This window comes from Clytia hemisphaerica, unplaced genomic scaffold (assembly GCF_902728285.1).
Source record: "Clytia hemisphaerica strain Z4C2 unplaced genomic scaffold, Clytia hemisphaerica genome assembly, whole genome shotgun sequence".
Classification (NCBI taxonomy): Eukaryota; Metazoa; Cnidaria; class Hydrozoa; order Leptothecata; family Clytiidae; genus Clytia; species Clytia hemisphaerica.
In genome coordinates this window covers 1,460,825-1,484,706 of record NW_027103300.1, presented here as the reverse complement: position 1 = coordinate 1,484,706, position 23,882 = coordinate 1,460,825, and the positions used below count along the sequence as shown (strand labels likewise).

Genomic DNA, 23,882 nt, shown 5'->3' with positions numbered 1-23,882 from the left:
TAAAATAACTTTAAAAGTTTGGTTTACGCATTGCTTTCGTTTGAGCGTGTGTTAACTTTAATCCATAAGATCACCGTTCATTCGCTTCCTACCTGGAACACAACGCTGTTTTAACGTTCAAATAACGTTATATGAATGTCAGTTTAACGTTGGTATGACGTTGAATGGCGTCTGGGTTCGTTAGAGAGATATTTGGGAGTAGATTTCTTTCTTAATTCATTGAACATTCATTGGCTTGTTCAGATCGACCACAATTGAAGAATCACCAATCAACAATGATACATAAATTTCGATCATCCAATTTCCGGCGACCTTCCGGTTTGACTCAATGCTGCAATGACAACAAATTTAGTTTCAAACAAACAAATTTAAACTTTTCGAATACCTTTCAAAAAGGTTAATTGATTTAAGAGGCCGATAAGAAAAAAATCAGCGAAACATTTTATTTACACGTTTTTATAAGAACAAGTATGCTGACTATAATTCTCAGCTATTCTCATTTCTCGAGAACTCTCGCTTTAATGCACTTAGCCTTTATTTTATTTCTTCTTTAGCCTAAAGTGAAAGCCATAAATCCAATGAGGTTAAAGTAGAATCTCTAACCTTTCCCAGGGAGGACAAAATTAAGTCACTTATTTTCCTATGCACCACAATCATGACGACGGATTGTATCTAATGGTTCCTTTGTTTTTGAGGACTGCGATTTTTTTAAACCTAGCGATAGATTTTACTTTCAATCCGGCGTTTGTGTAAAAAACCACGTTCATTCTGGATGGGAAATAACTAGCTTTATTTCCCATCCAGGAGTCTCCACTCATAAATCAGCATTTTCTTTGATATTTCTCTATTTTCTCTTAGATTTACAGCCTCTTTGTCTTCACAGATTTATTCTTATAAATAAAGAGTTTAGCTTTTTTAATAATCAATTTCATTTGACTTTAATAAGGTGCGGTCGGTCCGACAGGAAACTGCTAAAATTAGCCCAATAAAAATGTACGTTTTGTGAAAGTGAAATTACATGTGTGTAAAATTTAAATTCCAGCATTGATGTTATCTGAAAATTAGAATAAAAATACCGGGATAAAAATCTAAATGATTTGATGGCAAACGAAATCGCGACAAATCGTAAATTTCTTCAAAGAAAAGCGAAGAATTACAAAAACTCGGCAAAAACTTCTTTTACAAAATGCGAACAATGTCCTAAGTCTTTGTTACGATCTCTCATTCATTCGATTCTTTCCAAACTCTTCAAAGTAGATCTTTACGACATTGGAAGCGAAATTTTTGAGGATCTCTGAATGGAATCAACCATGGTTTTAAAATGTTCACTTTTAAATCCCGGGGGAGAAGGTACAAAAGGGGTACAAAAGTCCCTCAAAGGGGTACAAAAACCTACAAAAGCAACTGAGTCTCTGTAAGGGTTCCAATCAAAAACCGACGCCCATAAAGGGTCATAAATTCTTGAAATTTGGAATAAAATTTGAAAACTTTGGCTAAAATGGGGAATTGTCTCTCTAAGGGTGACAAAAACGTCAAAAAATGGACAAAACTTTCGAAATTCGGTCTCTCTAAAGGTCGATTTTCGAACTTTAGCTCAGACATACCCGTCATCTCGTAAATCTAGTACACCCCTCCGGTTTTCACAGAAAAAGAAATATATTTTTTGAAAAGATCTTTCGCATCTTTTTGGTCAGTGTGTTTTCGAACTAAATCGTTACTAGCAAATGATCGCTGTTACTTGCGTCATATGTTAATGACGTGATTTTCTCTGTGGTCAATTTCTGCGGTGTTTTTTGATTTGATTAAATAAACGAGACGAAAATCTCCTACGATTATTTTATATTGGTGAACTATCGAGTACTTGGTTACACCCTAAACATTTCAAACAAAAAGAACAAACTATATAAGAACATAAGGCCAAGATGTTAAGAACAAGTTAAAAACATTTTGAGGCTTTGCAGACTCTATAAAATCGAATTTCATAGCAAAATGGACAAAAATACTCAAAACATGGCAAAAATTAGAACATGTTAATAACATTTTTTAGGCTTAAAACTCAAAAAGTTAAGAACATCCCAAGGTTTCAAAAATTTTGGATGTTCTTATAAAAGAACGTGTATAAGAAAAGTAAAAATGTTTTTCAATCTTTTTTATTATGCAATAGATCTCCAGCCGATCCAGGCAGACGAAAATTACGTAATATTTCTTCTGATTCTTTCCTTTTCAATCAATTTGACAATCTCAATGTATTGACAGTGTGACGTAAACAAACTGTTTTTCAGATTGGAGTTGATGACATTTAAGAATCTGTGCTGTAGTGTCAAATTATTGAAAAAACCAGGATGTCTGCCCTTATTACGATATCACGTTTTTATAAGAACATCCAAAATCTTTAGAGCCTTCGGATGTTCTTAACATTTTGAGCTTTAAGCAGGATAGAAATATTCTAGACATGGTAATTTTCACCATAATGTGAGTATTTTTGTCTTTTTCTCAATAAATCGGATGTTTTAAAGTCCACAAATACTTGACTTGTTCTTATGATTTTGACCATCGAAGCCTTATTCTTATATAGTTTGCTCTTATAAAAAACATGCATTTTCAAGACCTTTTTCAAAATTCTGAAGACCGAAAACATATTTTCACATCATATGATAATGACTGATTCGTATGCAAGTATTTTCCAGAGAATTTTACATAAAAAACCCATTAAAATTCTTTAGAAATGTTAACGACTCGCACAATTCAATGTACATTATAAACGTACCTTTAATGATCAAGTTATCAAAAACAGTTTAAATGCTAGATTAACGAGCACGACTTAGTTCAAATTAGGAAAACCCGAATTCCGATTATTTTTAAATTGGTATATAATTAGAACTTTCTGCAACCCAGTAATCATTAAACAGCTTTACAAAATCACGAGGTAATTTACTGAATAAAGAAACCTTGATTTGAAACTTAATTAGTCAAATTGGTATGGAAAAAGTATGTCAATGTAGGGTTCAACCTCGTCGCCGTGTACTCCAGGCTTTATTTACGTTACTAATAGACGCCAGATTAGGAGGGAGAATTCAAGGACTGAAAAATTAGGGGGTAAGTTTGATCAAGAGATAAAGTAAAAATAAAGTAATGACAATCTTTTAGCTTTTGGGACATTTTCCTGGAGGGGGTAATGTGCGTCTACAACTGAGGCAAAGAATTAAATTCACTGGTTATGAACATTCATTTGAAAACCCCGAAGGAACTAGCACGGAAAATCTTGGATGGCAAATGAAGTTATTTATTTTCAACCCAAAACGCGTGACCCGTGCGGTATTTACACAAACGCCAGATTGAAGGTTAAATTTACAAAATAAGTCAGAAGAAAACAAAGAAAGGGCTAGATTCAATCCGCGATTCTAAATGCGGGATTAATCTTAAGGATTTACTTTTTCTTGCTTGACAAAGGTTAGAGATTCCTCTCTAGCCCCAACAGAGCTTTAAACTCGTCTGTTATGAAACTATTATATCACCAAGATCAAAACAAAAAGCATTATATCATTCATCAGAATCTTTTGTTGACCAGCATGGCCACCATCATTCACTGGCAAACCCTATCTTCCTTGATTGAATACGAAGCAAGTTTCAAATTGATTTCCAAGGAATAAACAAAATGTCGTCATGCCATTGTTTGCATGTTACTTTCATAACCGAATTAGCATTTGCATGCGAATACAATGAAATTGAGAGCAATTTAATTTTCTTGGTATTAATGAAATTAAATGTAGACATTATATTTCGTTAAGAATGTAGAATGCTTTCTCTATAAGAAAATATAAAAGCATTAAAACACCCCCTTTTCACAGACCTGGTAGAAATTTTTCCGGGGGGGGGGTACGGGGTTGCCGCCCGACTTTCGAACTTTGGACCCTTACCGGGACTAAAAAGGAGAAAACAAAGGAAAATTTTGAGAATTTTACGACCCTTAGCGGGATTAATTTGACCAATTTTGAACAAATTTCGATTTTTCAGGGGTTAAAAGTTTTTCGGACCCTTACTGGGACTGAAATTTGATTTTCTGATTTTTCCGACCCTTAGCGGGACTTTAGAAGTCCAAAAAAGGTACCCTCAAGGGTGGCACATACCGTACCCTCCATTTGCCTAAGTACCCTCCCCCCTCGGGGGAATTTTTCAGCCCGTGGGTATATAAATAACGGACTGAAACTCGATGGGGATTGGTTGATATTCTTTCATAACCGAATTGGCATTTGCATGCGAATACAATGAAATTGACAGATGTAAAGCAACTTAATTTTCTTGGTATTAATGAAACGTACACATTATTTTGTTAAAAACAACTGTAAAATACTTTATCTATAAGAAACTATAAAGGCATTAAAAGATTGGAAAAAGTGGACCCCTAGACCATAAAAACTTTAAAAGGGATATTGGGGAGAGTGCCAAGAGACAGGGGAGAAAGACCTTTTCATAGAACAGTTCCCTTTCCCTAATCCACTTTTCAAGAGATTTTCTCCGACTTAAAGAAACAATTCTATAATTATAGAGAGCATTTTTATACTAATTTCTAGCTAAAGGGACCATGGTTCTAGTTTGAATTACAGAAAGATTCGAATAATAGAATTTCGAACAAGGGAGGGTTCATTGTATTGGGAATAGCGCTAAGATAAAACAGATAATAAAATTCTATATTGAAAGACAGGGAAGAATTCTTCAAAACCTCATATAATAACTCTATCTTGAAATTAAGGGATTAAACTCTAAGTTCCCGAATAGTAAGGGGGTCCGAAATGCTTTCAAAGTGGGGGGGGAGGGGTCCAAATGAAAGGAGGGTCCAATATTGTACCTCTAAAAACCCCCAAAAAAGGTCATTATAAGCTGAAACAAGGCTATTTAGACTAATTCAGCTTGCGATAGCTGAATTAAACTTTCAAAAAATAAATAAATGGGGGTAGGGGTCTTAAGTAATTTTTATTTTTTTATTTTTGAAAATTGATAAGCGGAGACTTCAGAGTATACAGTCTAACCTATAAAGCAAGGCTAATTAGCTTGAATTTCTTATAAATAAACTGTGCAAAGGATCCATGCTAATTTTCAGAATTTCTCTTTCTTTCTCCTTACCCAAGAAAATCAAAAGAAAAATGCTGATTGATGCTTTACTTCAGCATGAAACTCATTAGCAAATTGATAGGTTATATAAGAACCCATTAACTCCATTTAACGAGCAGTATAAAAACCAATTAAAAATGCTACTTAATCAATACAACGATACAAGAATTCAAACAGACAACACCTCAATCGAAAGTTTAGGAAATACAACGAAACACAAAGACACGAAAATTTTTAAGAATAAGAAATTTTATTACGAAGATTTATTTTATTGACGAAATGAAGCATTTAGCTTCTTTTCTTCTTGCTACTGGTTTAGCATTGACTGGTGAGTTTGCTTTTCTTATTACTTTATCCGGATGTATAATATTGTATACACTATGGAGATAATTGTCTACACATGCACAGTGGAAGGAAACGATATAGAACTATTGTTTGCAAAAGTAGAGGAGTTTAGCAGCGGATACAAGAAATTATAACGTTGCAACTGCATACTTCTATGTTTCTTGATAGAGCTTGCAGCTATCGTGACAAAAATTAATGATGATAGTGTGATTTTTTTGTTGTTCACGCAAGCTTATGTCAAATTTTGTAACGACAAATTTGTAAAATTTAAAATTTGTTCAGGGAACTTATTACCAAGAGCTAAGTTCTTCGTAAAATTAGAAATATTTATTGCTTTGTCAATATAATAGTTCACTTAAGAATTTAACCACAGTATTTTCTGTTATCTTAGCTTTCTTGACAGTTTTTCGTGAAAATTTACTTCTTTGTTAATTTGTTTTTAGTTGGAGCTCCAACAAAATATTCGACCACACCATTCCAAACGCAACCTACAAGAGCACCACATGCATGTAAGTATCATGGTTAATATTTAGTAACCTCTAAGCCAAAATTACTTCTGTAGCACCAAGCTTTACCAAAGAGACTGGAAGTCGTGAAAAAGTATTATATGCGGAATGTTGGTCTCACGATTTACAGTAAATGTTGGTAAAATAATCAAATGTTTGAAACACCGTAGACAAAAAGCCATGTATTTAGAAAAAAGACAATTTAGTTCCCATGGATACAAAAAATAATCAGATGATTAATAACAATAAAAAACCCACATTTTGGTCATTAAGCACCTGATTAAATTAACTCGAATTAAGTAAGATTTAATTAGAGGGAAGAATGACAATAATTACAAGCGACACCCTTCACGAGTAGGAACGAAACTAAAACCTCTGTATATTGGAACAACTTCTAAGTGATTACGGACATAAACACATTTCGTCATGACCCTTTGATAGAAAATTTAAAAATATTTCTTATTCATTAATTTTCACCCTCAAATATTTAATAAGGTTTTATTCCTACTAAGTCATCGCCAGTCAAAATAAAGAGATTTTTTCCTGGATATCCGGATCTAAAGATTCGATAGCCTACTTGATTAGCCGATCAATACAGGACAATTTGACATTCTATTTCCACGGGTCCCATGAGAATAGGAACCAGTTTGGCTATTCATGAATTGAACATAAGGAGTATAAGTGTTTGCTTGCTCCGGGTGGGGGGGGGGGGGCTGGGTGGGATATGTGCGTGCTTTATGGTTCGGATTTCTCACCTTACAAAGTCTGTCTAAGAGTTGCAGAAATCAGAAAATTTTGAACTAGTCTCACTAGGGACGCACACCCAACACTCATAAATCTTAGGCCTCCACTCTCACCCCGTTTGCTTGGTACAGTGAGACTATTTTTCCAAATAAATGTATAAAAGACTTACACCAGTATTTGATTACAACACCAGGTCAAGCAAACGATTTATGTACGAAAGCGGGAGTATATGTTTACGACAAGGATGATCGTTATTTCTTCGTATGCGCTGATGTCAACCTCAACTCTGGTTGTCAAAAATGTCCTTCTGATGACACCAAATATTCACTCAAATGTGAAGCCTGTCTTCCAAGGGCAGATGGTAAGTTGGAAACACTGTATAACAGACAAATTGCGTTTATTATTGCCTTTGTACAGTTTTATTGCACGTTGAAATCAAACGTCCTTAGTTTCTGTTATCATTGACGATTGTCTAAAAAAGAAAACTTAGTGTGTTTGTGATTTCAGAGAAGAAGTATTAAACCCGATAGGATCTTTTCAGCCTCGTTTATTCGAGTATTCTCAGCAGGGGATAAAAATTAGAGCGTAATCTTTCACTGGGGACGATATTTTGGCCAATTCTTCCAGTGGAGAAGGGTCTCAATTGGTCTGTGAGAAGGGGTTTCACAATCAATGAATAATCAAATCTCATCTTTGTATTTTTGCAGTAAACGATCCAAACTTGCAATGTCCACCTAAAGACAACAATAAAGGAGGTGCTGATAATTGTAAGTAAAAGATTCGCAACGTTATTGAACATGTTTTTTCTTGAAAAATGAACACATGAACCAGTCAAAATTGATACAGTGGATACTCTCCATAACTCGAACATGCAAGAGGAGCACAAATTTGTTCATGTTAAGGAAATTTCGAGTTACGGGTAAAGCTTATAAGGCACTGTTAATTGAAGGGACCATAAAACTTGATCGAGTTAAGGAGACATTCGAGTTATAAAGGTTCGAGTTGAAGAGACTCCACTGTACTGAAAATCACTCTTCTTGAGATTGACGGAAGAATCGTTTTGATTTGATTTGCTTCTTTACCGTAAAGTATTTTAGAATATCGCTTCCGTCGAAGCTATTTATATCAAAATTTGCGCAGTCGGACAACGAAACTTTTCTCAAAAATCCAATACTTTATAGTTCAACTTATTTTGTTGTATTCTGATCATCTACATTTGAAGGCAAATCTATAACCCTCCTTGATACCAAGCCTTTACTAGAAAACTAATTGACTTTTCTTTCAACCACTCAACAGGTGCACCAAAGGACTTTTGTAAAGACCGTATGGACGGTAAACACGCAGCACCCGGCGATAACACCAAATTCTTCTCTTGTTCACATTACCAAAGTACTCCATGTCAACCATGTCCTGGTGGCCTCGTTTTCGATGAAGCATGCCAGAGCTGTAAACGAGAGTCTGAAGGTTGGTAATATTCTAAAAAAGGGTCTAAAAGTTAAGAGACTAAGAAATTTCATGTATATCGATGGGTATTTTGTGATGAGGTTTAAAACAAGATAATTGTATGAAGCAAAGCTTCTTTTTGGAAAGAGGAGAAGTTTCTTTCAACGCTTATTTATCAAGCTTTCCCAATTAAGTACACTATACTCGATTACGAAAGGGCTTCTAATCGAAATGCACATTCAAAATCATCTGCCTTACCAAAAGAAAGTTTCTTTAAGTAAAAATATAGAGAATTCCATTCCACCCAATAGCTGATTGGTTGAAAGTGACGTATTGACTGATTTTACGTTACTTATAACCAATCAACTATTGGGTCTGTGATGTAATGTCAGAAGACATTGCAGTGGTGCATATCATGAATTAGCAAGCACCTCACTGAAAACCGGGATTCTTTATCTCGTTTCTTAGTGAGTTCCACTTTTACTAAGTTCTATTTTTTGAAAAGCCTTTCAAGTGCGCTTTGACGCAAATTCGATTATTTCGCTACTGCAAGAGCTTGAATGCTAAAAGTGACGTCATAAAATCGACTGTTTAGAGAAAACCAAACATTCGAAAAAAGTCGCAAAGTGGAATAGACGTTAATTGCGTAGAAAAAACGCGGGCGACGTCTAGTATAGGCTAATAGAGAATCATCATCGTCCACTTTTCATATTCAGTTTGCTTAAACCCACCCACACAAGCACCAACAAAAACAAAAACAACAACGACAACGAAAGCTCCAACGACACAAGCTGCTCCTACTACAACGACAACGACTGAAGAACCGACGACACAAGCTGCACCAACAACGACAACTCAAGCACCAACAACAACGACTGAAGCTCCAACAACGACCACCACTGAAGCACCATCCACACAAGCTGCACCCACTACAACAACGACAACTGAAGCTCCGACCACAACTACAGTAGCACCAACGCAAGCTAAACAACCTTGTAAGTTTGTCTCAAGTTTTTTATAATAACTCTTTGAAAAGATTTGAGCTAGTAAAAATATAATAATTTCAGTCAGTAACATATTCAGAGATAAAATAATGGAAGGCTTGCAAAAAGAAACTACAAACCTCACTCCTTAATCTGATAAGGGTTCTTATTGTGTTGTCTTTTCCATCAAACTAATCATTTTTATGTTTTTCACAACTTTCAGGTCCACCATCACCAGACTTTTGTGCAGATAAACCAAACAGAATGTTTGCAAACCCTTATGACGAAACTGTCTTTTTCCACTGTGAAAATAAAAAAGCTTCACTATGCCAACCGTGTCCTGGAGGATTAAAATTCTACGAAATCTGTCAAAACTGTCTTTTCCCTGGAAGCGACACCAGTACGTATTACAGTTACCTGTCTCGAATTCGATCTTTAAGGGACGAAGAGTTTTTTCAGACTTAGAGAAAGATACCAATTATAGAGATCACTTTATATTACTTTCTACAGAAAGACTCAAATAATAGAAGTTTGAATTAGAGAGGGTCCACTGCATCTAATTTGGAAACAAACAAAGTATAAGATGTCTATATAAAAACTTGTCCGCTTTTTTTGGGCCATAATACACCAGATCAATGAAGCTTATTGAAATTTGAAAATATCATTTAAAAATTGTTTTAGGCAAATGTGGTAAAGCTACAACAACACAAGCAGCCCCGAAGACAACGCAACCAGCACCAGAAACAACTCAGGCTGCCCCAAAGACAACGCAACCAGCACCAGAGACAACTCAGGCTGCCCCGAAGACAACGCAACCAGCACCAGAGACAACTCAGGCTGCCCCGAAGACAACGCAACCAACCTCTGCACCTGTTTGTAAGTTATGCAATAAGTTATTTTTTAAATTAAGTAAGAAAATAAATAAAATAAGGAGCAATCAGTCTAAATTGGGAATTCGTCTTTAATTAAATAAAAAAATTGGCCTGAGTCTCTCAAAATAATGCTAAAATACAAGAACAGTATATAAATGTTCGTTTGGAGGCCCACTGTCAGTATAGCTTGTAATTCTGAATAATTATTTGAAATGTTTTATCGCTGGGTTAACTTCCATTGAGACATATTTTTTAAACATTTACATTACAATAAATTCGACTGACAATTCTAACTTATTGTGAAAAGACGTAAACATTTACATGTGAAATAATAATTTCTTTATTTCGACATTAGGTCCACCAGAAAACTTCTGTAATGATAAACAAGATGGAAAATACGCCAACCCAAAAAATCCACAGCAATTCTTCGCTTGTACTGGTAAAGTGCCTTCGGTATGTACGATGTGTCAAGGAGGTTTGGTGTACAAATCAGAATGTGATCGATGTCTGTTTCCTCAAGATACTTGTCCAGCTAAACCCACTCCTACACAAGGAAATCCAGCAACAACAACTCAATCATCAGGAACAACACAATCATCTGGTGGTGATACCGATAAATGTAAGATATTCAATATAAAGCATGTCTTAAATACTTTGTTTATTATTAGATCTATCTGGATCTTCAACAAGTTCTTAGTCTTTACCTGTAATATCTGTGTCAAAATATCGGCCTGAGTCTCTCAAAATAATACTAAAAATAGAAGAACAGTATATAAATGTTCGTTTGGAGGCCCACTGTCAGTCTAGCTTGTAATTCTCAGCAATTATTGGAGATGCATTATCTAAGTTGACTTCCTCTCACTTACACTCAGTGCTGGTATTTTTTTTAAACATTTACATTGCAATAAATTCGATTGAAAATTCTAACTTATTGCGAAAAACCTAAACCTTTACATGAGAAATAATCATTTCTTTATTTCGACATTAGGTCCGCCAGAAAACTTCTGTAATGATAAACAAGATGGAAAATACGCCAACCCAAATAATCCACAACAATTCTTCGCTTGTACTGGTAAAGTGCCTTCGGTATGTACGATGTGTCAAGGAGGTTTGGTGTACAAATCAGAATGCGATCAATGTCTGTTTCCTCAAGATACTTGTCCAGCTAAACCTACTCCTACTCAAGCAAATCCAGCAACAACCACTCAATCATCAGGAACAACGCAATCATCTGGTGGCGATACCGATAAATGTAAGTTTTTCAATTCAAAGAATGTCTTAAATACTTTGTCTTTTATTTCATGATATAAATTTGGATGTTCAACAAGTTCTTGGTCGTTACATGTAATAACTGTGTTAAAACCGGCCTCTGTCTCTCGAAATAGCAATAATAATACAGGAACAGTATATAAATGATCGTTGGAGGCCCACAATAAATACAATAAATTCGGTTTTTTATTTCGACAATAGGTCCGCCAGAAAACTTCTGTAATGATAAACAAGATGGAAGATACGCCAACCCAAATAATCCACAACAATTCTTTGCTTGTACTGGTAAAGTGTCTTCGGTATGTATGATGTGTCAAGCAGGTTTAGTCTACAAATCAGAATGCAATCAATGTCTGTTCCCTCAAGATACTTGTCCAGCTAAACCTACTCCTACTCAAGCAAATCCAGCAACAACAACTCAATCATCAGGAACAACACAATCATCTGGTGGCGATACAGATAAATGTAAGATTTTCAATTCAAAGAATGTCTTAAATACTTTGTATTTTATTTCATGATATAAATTTGGATGTTCAACTTGGTCGTTACATGTAATAACTGTCTGTGTTAAAACCGGCCTGTTTCTCTCAAAATAGAAATAATAATACATGAACAGTATATAAATGATCGTTTGGAGGCCCACAATAAAAACGGTTTTTATTTCGACACTAGGTCCACCAGAAAACTTCTGTAATGATAAACAAGATGGAAGATACGCCAACCCAAATAATCCACAACAATTCTTTGCTTGTATTGGTAAAGTGTCTTCACCATGCATGATGTGTCAAGCAGGTTTAGTCTACAAATCAGAATGCAATCAATGTCTGTTCCCTAAAGATACTTGTCCAGCTAAACCCACTCCTACCCAAGCAAATCCAGCAACAACCACTCAATCATCAGGAACAACGCAATCATCTGGTGGCGACACCAATAAATGTAAGAGCCTTATTTCATTAATCATTTACAGCAAGCATAAGTTGTGTATTGTAAAAGTTGTGATAAATATATAGAATTATGACACAACAAAAGCGTAAACACAATTGGCTCAAGACCCATTATGAATACTTTTTAAGCTTTTGGAGAAACCCCCAAGTGGACCTTAAGTTTTCGAAATCACTCATATCTGTTTCTAGATTGACGCAATGTTTGTACACGCAATTTCTGTTCACGCAAAGTTTTCCAATTCACGCATTCACGCATAGAAACTTTACTAGTTTTTCTTTCGCTGCAAAATAAATCTTGGATTTTTGGAGGTGCTTGCGATCATATGATTATTTCTTCACTACAGGTTCTACAGCTGGATTCTGTAATGGTAAAAGCAACGCAATGTTCCAAAGTCCATACAGCAAACATCGATTCTTCTCATGCAATAATGGAAAGGCTACACCATGTCAAGCTTGCCCTGGTGATTTGGTATTCGTTGAGAAATGCAAAGAATGTATGGTTCACGATGCAGGTGAATTGTTTTTCTCTTTCACTTTCACCATTGTGTTTATTTGTTAAAATTTAACAAAACTCTTGTGTCAGAAATTGGTCAATTGAACCAAAGTTCCATAATTAAATTGTTTTTCATACAAAACGTAATATGAAATTCATATTTAATATTTCTTTTTTTCACCATAGGACACAACTACAAATGTAGCAGCAACAATCAAGGCGGAGGAAACCAACAGGGCGGAGGAAACCAACAGGGTGGTGGAAACCAACAAGGTGGAGGAAACCAAGTCGATCCAAACTGTGAGTTTGAAGTGGTCTTAAAATCTCTTAAAACACCTGTAAATATTATCTACCACCTATAAAACTCTTTCAAATTTAACAAATCATGGCATTAAAAAATACCTGTCCAACATCTATATTAGTTTGTGAGTAAATGATATGTTTTTCTTATAGGCGCACCAAAAGGATTTTGCGATAATAGAGCTGATGGAACTTTCCAATTACCTGGTGATAAAACACGATTTTTCTCTTGTGTTCATAAAAGAGCAACACAATGTATTACTTGCCCAGCCAAACTGGTTTATGTCGAAATCTGTGTACAATGCTTGGAAAAAGATACAAGTAAGAGTTTAATGACTTTTCTAATTTTCCTTGGTCCTAATTTTTCCCATATCCTGTCCATCTTAAAAGGCTTAAAAGACAAGGATGTATGATCATATGCTAAACTCAAATTCAAACTAAAATGTCCACCCTTTGTTACTCCAGCGGACCCGAAGCAATGCGCCAACGGAAAACCCTCCACAACAATCAACCCAAGTAAAATGGGTGTCGCACCAACAACCCAAGTACCACATCCAGATACAACAAAAGCCGCTGATCCACACACAACAAAAGCCGCTGACCCAACAAGGAGCCCAGTTAAATGTGATAAATGCGTGCCTTCATATTACTGTAATGGAAAACATGACCGAAGAGTACAATCACCGTTTGATTGTACCAAATACTTCGATTGTAAAGATGGAGTTGCTGGTGAATGTTCCACGTGTCCTGGAAAACAAGTCTATATTGAAGTCTGTGACAAGTGCATGATGTTCGATCCACGTAAGTCAAATTGAACTTAATAAATTTTTTGCAATCAGTTGTAATTTACATTGAAAGCACAATTTATGAATATAGTTTATGAACATTTTTGAAACTGTCAATCTCATTTTTAGATAACAACTACGTTTGCGGAGGAAATAACCCATCAACAACCACCACACAAGCACCAGATACTACAACAACAGCTGCAGATATACCTGTAACCACGACAACTACTGCTGAAACCACGACAACTGCTGCTGAAACCACAACAACCGCTCCTCCACCCCCAACAACAACAACTGTCGCCGCTCCACCAGAAACCACAACCACCGTAGCCCCGGTTGAAGACTGTAAGTAGCAACAAGAAAAAAAACAAAGTTACCAAAACAAAAGAATTATTCAATCGATTTTCTTCTTTTTGAATAGATGAAGATCAATTTTCCAGGGCTGATTCTTTCTTCATTATCTAACATAATTATTTTCCGCATAAGTTTCCGAGAAAAAAATGCGACACCGAAGGAAACAAAAGCGATGTCAAAGTCACGAGCTTTTTGAAACATTTAACAAAAAAAAGTATTCAATAAACTGCTAGTCCCCGATGCACAGAAAGTAATTTCAGTTTGTCTTTCCCTACTTCAACTACCATCCTCCTAAATAAAACAGTAACAAAATATTCCGATTGTAACTCGATTCCATTCCCGCACAGGTCCACCAAAGGATTTCTGTTCGACTGCAGATGATGGAGCTTATGCCAATCCAAAGAACAGACGTCAATTTTTCAGTTGCATGAAGGGAATGTCTTCTGAATGTTTGTGGTGTGCTGCAACATTGGTTTTCAACGAAGAATGTGGACGATGTCTTTACCTTAACCAAAGTAAGTCAATATTTTTACATTCTCGGCCTCAGCATGTTTCTTAGATGTTTCTTAGTTTTTAGGCATTGTGAGCTTCATGCTTCTTCAAATTGTATTACATAAAAAAAACGAGTAAAACTCCTGCTCTTAGAGGAGAAGGGTCAAAAGCCTATTGTGTAGACTAGTAGCTCTAATCCGTCTTGCGTATCCAGCTTTGTAAAAGGTAAAGCTTGTGCAATTTCTTGACTTCTCGACTATTGGAATTTGTCTGAATCATACAAAAGCTCAAAAAAAGTGTTTCTAAAAAACTTTATTTCATATTTTTATAATTTTTAGAATGCACGCAAGGTAACCCAACTACAACGACCACTCCAGAACCAACAACAACCACTACAGAACCAACAACAACTACCCCAGAACCAACAACGACCACCCCAGAACCAACAACGACCACCCCAGAACCAACAACGACCACTCCAGAACCAACAACGACTCCTGAACTGACAACAAGTACAACGAGAATTCCTTGTAAGTAATACGAATAACATATTTAAAGTCATTGATTTGCTCACTATTCCCTCCAAAAGCACTTAGAGAAGAGGATGATTCAAATCTGATCATCATATTCTTTCCAACTTTCGTTTCGTTTCCATATCTGTGGGCAAATAGTAAAAAGTCTTAATTCTTCATTTCATAGGCCCACCAGCCGACGCATGCGTAGGAAAAGCTGACGGTTTGTATGGCATTCCACAAGACGATGTTCGATTTTACCATTGTCTCGGTGAAGCACAACCTCCAGCATGTTTCGATTGTGCACCAGGATCTGTCTTTAAAATGCCATGCGGAGAATGTCTCAGACCAGACACAGGTGAGAATCTTCACTTCTTTCCAGGAAGATGATCATGTAAATGATTCAATCTAATTAGAGTAACTGAATAAGGTACATTGGCATATCTCCTAAAGGGAAATAGTCAGTATATTCGATAACAACAACATTGAGTTATACATCCCTTTCTCAGAGACCCGGTAGGATTTTTCCAGCCAGTGGGGATTGGCAGACTCGATGGGATATTGATATTCACACATTTTCTATTATAATTTGGATTTCAATTCTTTTGATTTAAAGTCAAAAAATTCAGGGGGATAAGAAAAACAGTGAATAATTTTCAGTGAGGATTGCTTTATTTGATTATTTTCAGTGGGGATAAAAATTGGAGGCTAATTTTCTACCAGGGACGATGTTTTGACCAATTTTTTTAAATGGGAAGGTAGTTATATCTCTCCAAACAAACTTTTGTAAAAAGTTTTTATTCATTCTCATCACAGCTGAGCTGAACAAAGCCCATCTAACGTCTATAATTTAATAGATACACGAAAGTTGAAACAGTGTTGTGAACCTACTGTGATTTACATTTAGCCCTTGAATTTTACAGGTTTTCAGGCAAAATCAGGCACCATTTTAAAATGAGAACTATCTATGATTATTTTACAGACTGTCCAACAACACCAGCTCCAACCACAACAACGCCTGCTCCAACTACAACAACACCTGCACCAACAACAACCACCCCAGAACCAACAACCATAGCAGCACCAACAACAACCACTCCAGAACCAACAACAACCACTCCAGAACCAACAAAAACCACTCCAGAACCAACAACGACTACTCCAGAACCAACAACAACCACTCCAGAACCAACAACGACCCCTGAACCGACAACAAGTACAACGAGAATCCCTTGTAAGTAATACGAATAACATATTTAAAGTACTTAGATAAGAGGATGATTCAAATCTGATCACCATATTCTTTGCAACTTTTGCTTCGTTTCCAGATCTGTGGGCAAATAGTTACAAGTCTTAATACTTCATTTCATAGGCCCTCCAGCCGACGCATGCGTAGGAAAGGCTAATGGTTTGTATGGCATTCCACAAGACGATGTTCGATTTTACCATTGTCTCGATGAAGCACAACCTCCAGCATGTTTCGATTGTGCACCAGGATCTGTCTTTAAAATGCCATGCGGAGAATGTCTCAGACCAGACGCAGGTGAGAATCTTCACTTATTCTCATTGTTTAACTTTTGAGAAGATGATCATGTATCTCCAAACAAATTCTTGTAACATGTATCATATATTTATTCATCACAGCTGAACTGAATAACACCCATTAACGTCTATAATTCAATAGATACACTAAAGTTGAAACAGTGTTGTGTGTCTTCTGTGATTTAGCCCTTGAATTTATAGGTTTTCAGGTAAAAATCAGGCACTATTTCAAAATGAGAACTATCTATAATTATTTTATAGACTGTCCAACAACACCTGCTCCAACCACAACAACTCCTGCTCCAACCACAACAACACCTGCTCCAACCACAACGACACCTGCTCCAACCACAACAACACCTGCTCCAACCACAACAACACCTGCACCAACAACAGTCTTCAAACCTTCATGTAAGAGAACCTTAGTTCCAAGGAAGTTCCGTAACAAAACATTCGAAAACAATTCCTCGAATTTTTTCTCTAAAACACTCGAAATGACCACAATTTAAGGATAGCACTGATGAAGTACTTCTATCAATTTTTTGGTAAAAATTAAACATTGAATATCTCAACCGTGGAAAACTTTAGCCGTAAAAATCAATTTCTTGAGGCCATGGAAACTAAAGAAGATAAAATCAAAAATCAAAAATCCATACGAATATCTCTTCAAAGTTTTGAATTTTTAGTGACACAGGGCAATTTTTTCAAAACTTATCTTTTTTAATTTCAGGCCCACCTGAAAATTTCTGTGTCGGCAAGAACGACGGTATTTACGGATATACCGGAGATAACCGACAATTCTTTAGATGTACTGGTGAAACAGCAGGCTCATGCAAACCATGTGGTCCAGGAGAAGTTTTCAAACAAGAATGTGCAGCTTGTCTTCTACCTTCAACACGTAAGTGACCTCGTGGTGGAATACTGAAAGATAGCATTACTTTTGTAGCTGACAAAATCTGGCAAGATATTAGCTTTTATTGGTAAAAAGCTTATGTTTTTGAAAGAGATAGAATGTAATATTAACTTTTCAATTTTAGCATGCCCAACGACCACCCCTGAACCAACAACGACCACCCCTGAACCAACAACAACCACCCCTGAACCAACGACCACCCCAGAACCAACAACCACCCCAGAACCGACCACCACTACAACAAAAATTCCATGTAAGCTGTTCAAAATATTACATACGAGAGCTATAGTACTTAATAAACAATTCAAACAAAATCGTTTTCCTTTTTTTGCCTGTGAGGAAAGTAGATTCTCTCTGGAAAAAACAATGTCAATGGTAGTAAGAGAGCAGATTTTATGATAAAAGATTATTAATTTGTAACAAAATTGTGCTCTCCTACACGAATTTTCGACACTCCTGAGAACGCTACTGAGGGGTACCTACAAAGAAGCCTTTGTAGTGTTAAAAATTGTCTAACGACAAACGGCGCGTACAAGCAAAAGCAGATCCAGTCTGGATCATCCAGCGCTCTCGACGCAGGAACCAATTTCTTAAAAACTCTTATCATATATCAAAACATTTTGCTTGGCCGAGATTGAAAAACTACCTCCAGGTTCTATATAAATAAAGCTCAGCGAATTTAACGGTATAATTTTAGGTCCTGATGACTTTTGTGATGACAAAGAAGACGGCAGATACGCTCATCCCGCTGATAATACACAATTCTTCACTTGTACAAACAAAAAACGTGATGGTTTATGTTTAAGTTGCCCACCTACACTTGTGTTCATTAATGAATGTGGAATTTGTAATTTTGAAGGAACAAGTAAGGATTCAGTTATTAAGAACAGGGATATTGGGTTCCTGGAAAGCTTAAACTCCATATTATCACAATTATCTATTAGCGTAATGGTTTATGTTGCTTCACCACTTCTGAATATCTTACCAATGACTGTTGTATAAAAATCCTTTAGAATGACATATTTCGTCATCCCTTTTAAATCAGTGACAGAAAAAATAGAGGATTTGCCTCACACTACAGATTTACAACCAATTGGAAACTGAATTTTTGGTTTTGAATTCATAATATTATATTTATTCCTAATTTTTTCAGAATGCCCCAAAACGACCTTGGCAGCACCAACAACGACCACCCCAGAATCAACAACGACCACCCCTGAACCCACAACGACTACTCCAGAACCAACAACGACCACTCCAGAACCAACAACGACCACTCCAGAACCAACAACGACCACCCCTGAACCAACAACGACCACCCCTGAACCAACAACGACCACTCCAGAACCAACAACGACCACTCCAGAACCTACAACGACCACTCCAGAACCAACAACGACCACCCCCGGACCAACGACAACTACTAAATCACAATGCAGTAAGTTTTAATTTTTTTTATAAGGTTATTTTTTTGGTTGGTAATTACAGTGCGTTAATTCACTGAATCAACAAGAGTGTGAATAGGCCATTAGACGGTCAAGAGGAATTATGGGCCACCAAAACCAGTCTCATGATGTTTTTCCGCCTTTGGATGTTTTTACAATCAATCCTAGCTACCTATAATTTAATAGACTGTTTAAAGGGTCTATGGTAAAGGGGCTTGGTACATTCTTTATTTAGCCAAAATAGAAATGAAAAGGCATATTGAATTACACGTTCAAAAATATATGCGCTATATTTGAGGACTTTATTTGCGATCTAAAAATATATGCGCTTTATTTGTGGGCTGTATTTGCGATCTTAAATTCAAAAGTAGCTTCATATTAAATCTAACAATATTTAAACACTAGTAGTTAATAGTTAATAATGAAACAGCTGTAAAAAAAACAGAACAAAAGAAAAAAGGAAGATGCAGATGAAGCAGTAAATAGAAGTAAAATTTCTACCGAGAAGAAAAAAGATAACCTGCACTTTTTCCCAAAAGAAACCACACAAGACCATTTCATCAATTTTATTTCCTTATTTCCATCACCAGAATGTGACGGGCTTCCTGATGGCGATTATCAATTAAGAGCTGGTATAGACTTCATCTACTACAGAACATGCTCCAACAATATTTGTACATTGAGAAAATGTGGAGGACCAAATTTAGTTTTCAAGCAGAAAACACAGACGACTGGTGCATGTGAAAATGACGACGAAAGTTAAGGATCAATATCACGGACAACAATGTATTTATAATGTAATGAAACAAATATGAACAATTCTATATTTGAATGTGAAACAGTATATCTAAATGACTGGTCACGACTTTTAAAAAATGATATCGGACTCATTTGACACATCGAGATCCCAGGATCTAGTGCTTAAGTGGAAGCTATAAATTCTACAAATTCTACTAATACATTTTGAGTCGTTTTGTAGCATTGTATTAAAATCGACTTTGAAAAATACTTTTTCCATATCTGGTATGTAAATAATTTTTTACCTTTTTACCAATTTTGTTTTTATGAGTATTTTACATAAATTTATGTCACAAAGCTTTTTTCATTCATGTAACTTTTTAAAAAAAAATTAATTATTTAAATATTCCTTTTTAAAGTTGGCTTCAATTTTTATTTCTCCTAAAACCGGGTATACCAGAAAAAAAAATCTTCTTTACCATAGGATTATTCGAGTTCTATACCCTAAAAACCTAAATCTGAGGTACCAAATGCTAAATGAGTAATTTCTCGTTTTCTGTCAGTACTGAGTTATTTCTAATGAATGGTCTCAAAAAATCTAGCTTACAATATAATTGTTTTTATGTCATATTTAACCTTCACATTCTTCACATAGTTTTGCTAATATTTTCTCCAGCATCAAAACTTTTTGATAACTCAAAAAGGATTGAGGCCGAATAGCAAAAGAAATCCTTGGAAATAGTCTCTACTTTAATGCTTAATATAATATGAATTTTGTTAAATAAGAAAATGTTTGCCAACGAAATGAAAAGGCATAGTGAATTACACGTTGTAAGAATTTTGATATTCAAAAACTTATGCGCTATATTTGAGGACTTTATTTACGATCTTGAATTCAAAAATAGCTTCATATTAAATCCAGCAGTATTTAAACACTAGTAGTTAATAGTTAACAATGAAACGGCTGTAAAAAAAAACAGAAAAAAAGAAAAAGGAAGATGCAGAGATTATGAAAGATGAAGCTGCAAATAAGAGTAAAATTTCTACCGGAAAGAAACATTACAACCTGTACTTTTTTCCAAAAGAACCACACACAAGACCGTTTCATCAAATCTTATTTCCTTATTTCCACCACCAGAATGTGACGGGCTTCCTGATGGAGATTATCAATTAAGAGCTGGTATAGATTTCATCTACTACAGAACATGTTCTAACAATATTTGTACATTGAGAAAATGTGGAGGATCAAATTTAGTTTTCAAGCAGAAAACAAAGACAACTGGTGCGTGTGAAACTGACGGCCCAACTTAAGGATCAATTGCATGGACAACAATGTATTTATAATGTGATGAAACAAAAAAAGAACATTCTATATTCAAATGTGAAACAGTATAAATATGGTACATCTAAAAGACTGGTTACAACTTTTGAAAGATCCTAAGATCTAGTCCTTAAGTGGAAGCTATAAATTCAACATATTCTACTATCACATTTTGAGTCGTTTTGTAGTATTGTGTTAAAATCTACTCGTAATTTTTCCACAATATTTGAACAAATACTTTTTTTATATCTGGTATGTAAACAATTTCTTACCTTTTTACAATTTTATTTTTATGACTATTTTACATAAATTTATGTCACAAAGCTTTTTTCATACATGTAACTTTTTATAAAATTTCGATTTTCTGAGGTGTAACAGGTATGTTAGATTCTTGTTTACAATTGAAAATAATTCAACAAATTTCTTACTGATCAAATTTCATTACCAGAAGATTTTTGAAGGGACAAGACAAGTTTTGAATAAAATAGTAGAGGGTTTACAATTAACAATGAAAAAATATTGTATTATTGTTGCACGAAAGAAGGAAAATACCAGCAATGACATTGCAAAGGTCCAAAAAGGAGTTACTCTGAACGACAATAGATGTACATTTTATGTTCAATTTTTCATCGATCTTTTAGAAATCTGTTTTCATCGATCAAAAGGTTTCCATCAGTAAATCTTACAACAGAAGTTATATAAATTTTATTAAAACGTTTTGAAGTCATTTGAAACAATGGACGAAAACATGTAAACGTTTTCCGTAATTTCTTCATATAACTTTTAAAAAAAGAAAGAACTTGAAAGACTTCATTTTTTCCAGGCATTATTTTATGCTGTAAGGATTTTCAGTCCCCTACGCAAAAGCACTGAAATACCGGGTGCGCCACAAAAAAGTTTCTCTCTTTAAAACTAATTAAAAAAAAAAAAAATTCATTGGAAAGAAGAGAAATAAACTTTGATGGGTCATTTATTAAATTCGATTTATTAGATCAAAAGTTATGCTCAGTTGAATGAAAAAGTTGATTTCAGAAAGTAATCGAAAACGTTGACAATCGACCTAGCCATTTTTATTCTATCCGGGAAAATTTACAGACGTGACTATTGTATTTATTTTAAGAAAATAGAAATTCCAGGTGTTTTTTAATTATCTACTCAATAAAATGTGTCACCGCAAGCGCTTCGCTGTACAAAATAAAATGGAAGGTTTTTGAGACGTTCATGAACGTTCACGAACATTTTATAGTCTAAAAACGTTCTTGATCGTTCCCTAATGTTCGGGAACGATCGAGATGAATTATTGCCTGGCTAACAAAGAAATACAAAAAAAAGTAACTTTCATACCAATTTTATGCTTAAAGGGGAATTTTATATCTAATTACAAATAGATTCTAACAACAAAGATAGGTTCGGATTAAAAAAGTGTTGACTTTATTAAAATAATAAATTTACTCAAAATGTTACATTATCTTTTTCTTTAGACCCAGAAAATTTCTGTCAAAACAAAACGGACGTAGAATTGGGAGATAAAGGACAAGGTTTCAATATCGTCCAAGGAGACCCGAGACGTGTTTACTATTTTTGTACAAAAGATCGATTCTGTCAACTTAAACAGTGCGACAGCCCTAATGAAAAATGGTTCCAAAATAAGGATGACGTCAAAAAAGAACCGGGTTGCGAAAACAGACCCACTTGAAATGTGCCATCTATCCATTAGCCGTTAGGGCTTGTTTACATGGTATTGATTTGAGAGTGTCACAAAACCAAAAAGGAATCATTTTATTGACTTCGAAGTATACCATATATAAAATTAAATCTTGAAGAGAGAAAATGAAACTTTAAACAGCAGTAAAAAAACAATATTTGAAAATATAACAAAATAGTTTTCTTAAAAGTCAGTATATACGAATTAGTATCATCTTTATATCCTTTTTAAATGTATATTATTTCATCCTATCTTTAGATAATTTCAATGCATTTATACTATAGAAGATACCTAACCATTTTGTAAATAAGGTTTTCACCACCCATTACCGCGTGATAAGCAGAAAAGAAAATACACATTTGACTGTGTTCTTTCAAAACACAGAAAACTCTTTTGGCTACTTGATATCCTTATTGTGCATCTATCAAGATGCTTTCTTGATGCTTTCTTGATGCCTTGATGACGTGATTGGCGTTTTTCAAGTTCGTGATTTCGTGATTTAAGATTTTTAAAGTGCGTGATTGCGTGATCGTGATAGAATAGAAGTTTAACTCATGATAACGTGATTTTGGAAAATTTGTTTGCTTTATTTGAAAGATGGCTGGGGGGCTCATCAAATAGGGTATCTGAAATGTAGTAGGCTTTGCCTTTCATAGGTTACTTCAAGCTGTTTGATTTGAAATACTTTTTGTATGATGGAAGACCTGTATTTTGAAATGGCGCACATATACCGTTTGGTCTAAACTTCAAGCCCTTTATATTTACAGCATTCTGAATTTTCTTCCGTTAAAGGGATAGATTTTGGCGAAAAGGAAATTTGGCTGGTTTTGTGAATTTACCTGAAATTAGTCAAATTAAGTTCCCCTCAAAATGTAGTTTTGTTTTTCTGCGAAATTAGATTCCTGCCAAAATCTTTCTAGCCATCTGCCAATTCGAATCCCCTCTCTTCCCTTCAAATTTATTTTTTCAGGCATTATTTTATTCTGTAAGGACCCAAGGGGGACAAAAAATATTGACCAGTCCCTCGTAGGGTACGTTTTCGGAGATATTTAGAAAAAAAGTTG

At 35.2% G+C, this 23,882-nt stretch overlaps 1 protein-coding gene across 2 annotated transcripts; it reads left to right on the top strand.

The window, feature by feature from the left end:
• Positions 1 to 5,259: 5,259 nt before the first annotated feature.
• Positions 5,260 to 23,192, top strand: LOC136811833 (mucin-2-like). Of its 2 annotated transcripts, none has more exons than XM_067068464.1 (28): positions 5,260 to 5,437; positions 5,898 to 5,963; positions 6,898 to 7,065; positions 7,412 to 7,471; positions 8,001 to 8,168; positions 8,864 to 9,142; positions 9,354 to 9,530; positions 9,812 to 9,969; positions 10,358 to 10,621; positions 10,991 to 11,254; positions 11,473 to 11,736; positions 11,944 to 12,207; positions 12,560 to 12,727; positions 12,895 to 13,008; positions 13,162 to 13,329; positions 13,474 to 13,809; positions 13,923 to 14,141; positions 14,498 to 14,665; positions 14,981 to 15,172; positions 15,342 to 15,512; positions 16,137 to 16,388; positions 16,527 to 16,697; positions 16,958 to 17,107; positions 17,427 to 17,594; positions 17,734 to 17,862; positions 18,307 to 18,474; positions 18,763 to 19,047; positions 22,595 to 23,192. In XM_067068464.1, the coding sequence occupies exons 9-28, from the start codon at positions 10,465 to 10,467 to the stop codon at positions 22,807 to 22,809; spliced, it is 4,023 nt and encodes a 1,340-aa protein (XP_066924565.1). In that variant the 5' UTR covers positions 5,260 to 5,437; positions 5,898 to 5,963; positions 6,898 to 7,065; positions 7,412 to 7,471; positions 8,001 to 8,168; positions 8,864 to 9,142; positions 9,354 to 9,530; positions 9,812 to 9,969; positions 10,358 to 10,464; the 3' UTR covers positions 22,810 to 23,192. The 2 variants fall into 2 exon arrangements, with proteins under 2 accessions (XP_066924565.1, XP_066924573.1); XM_067068472.1 differs by lacking the exon at positions 22,595 to 23,192 and adding an exon at positions 19,645 to 20,208.
• Positions 23,193 to 23,882: the final 690 nt, after the last annotated feature.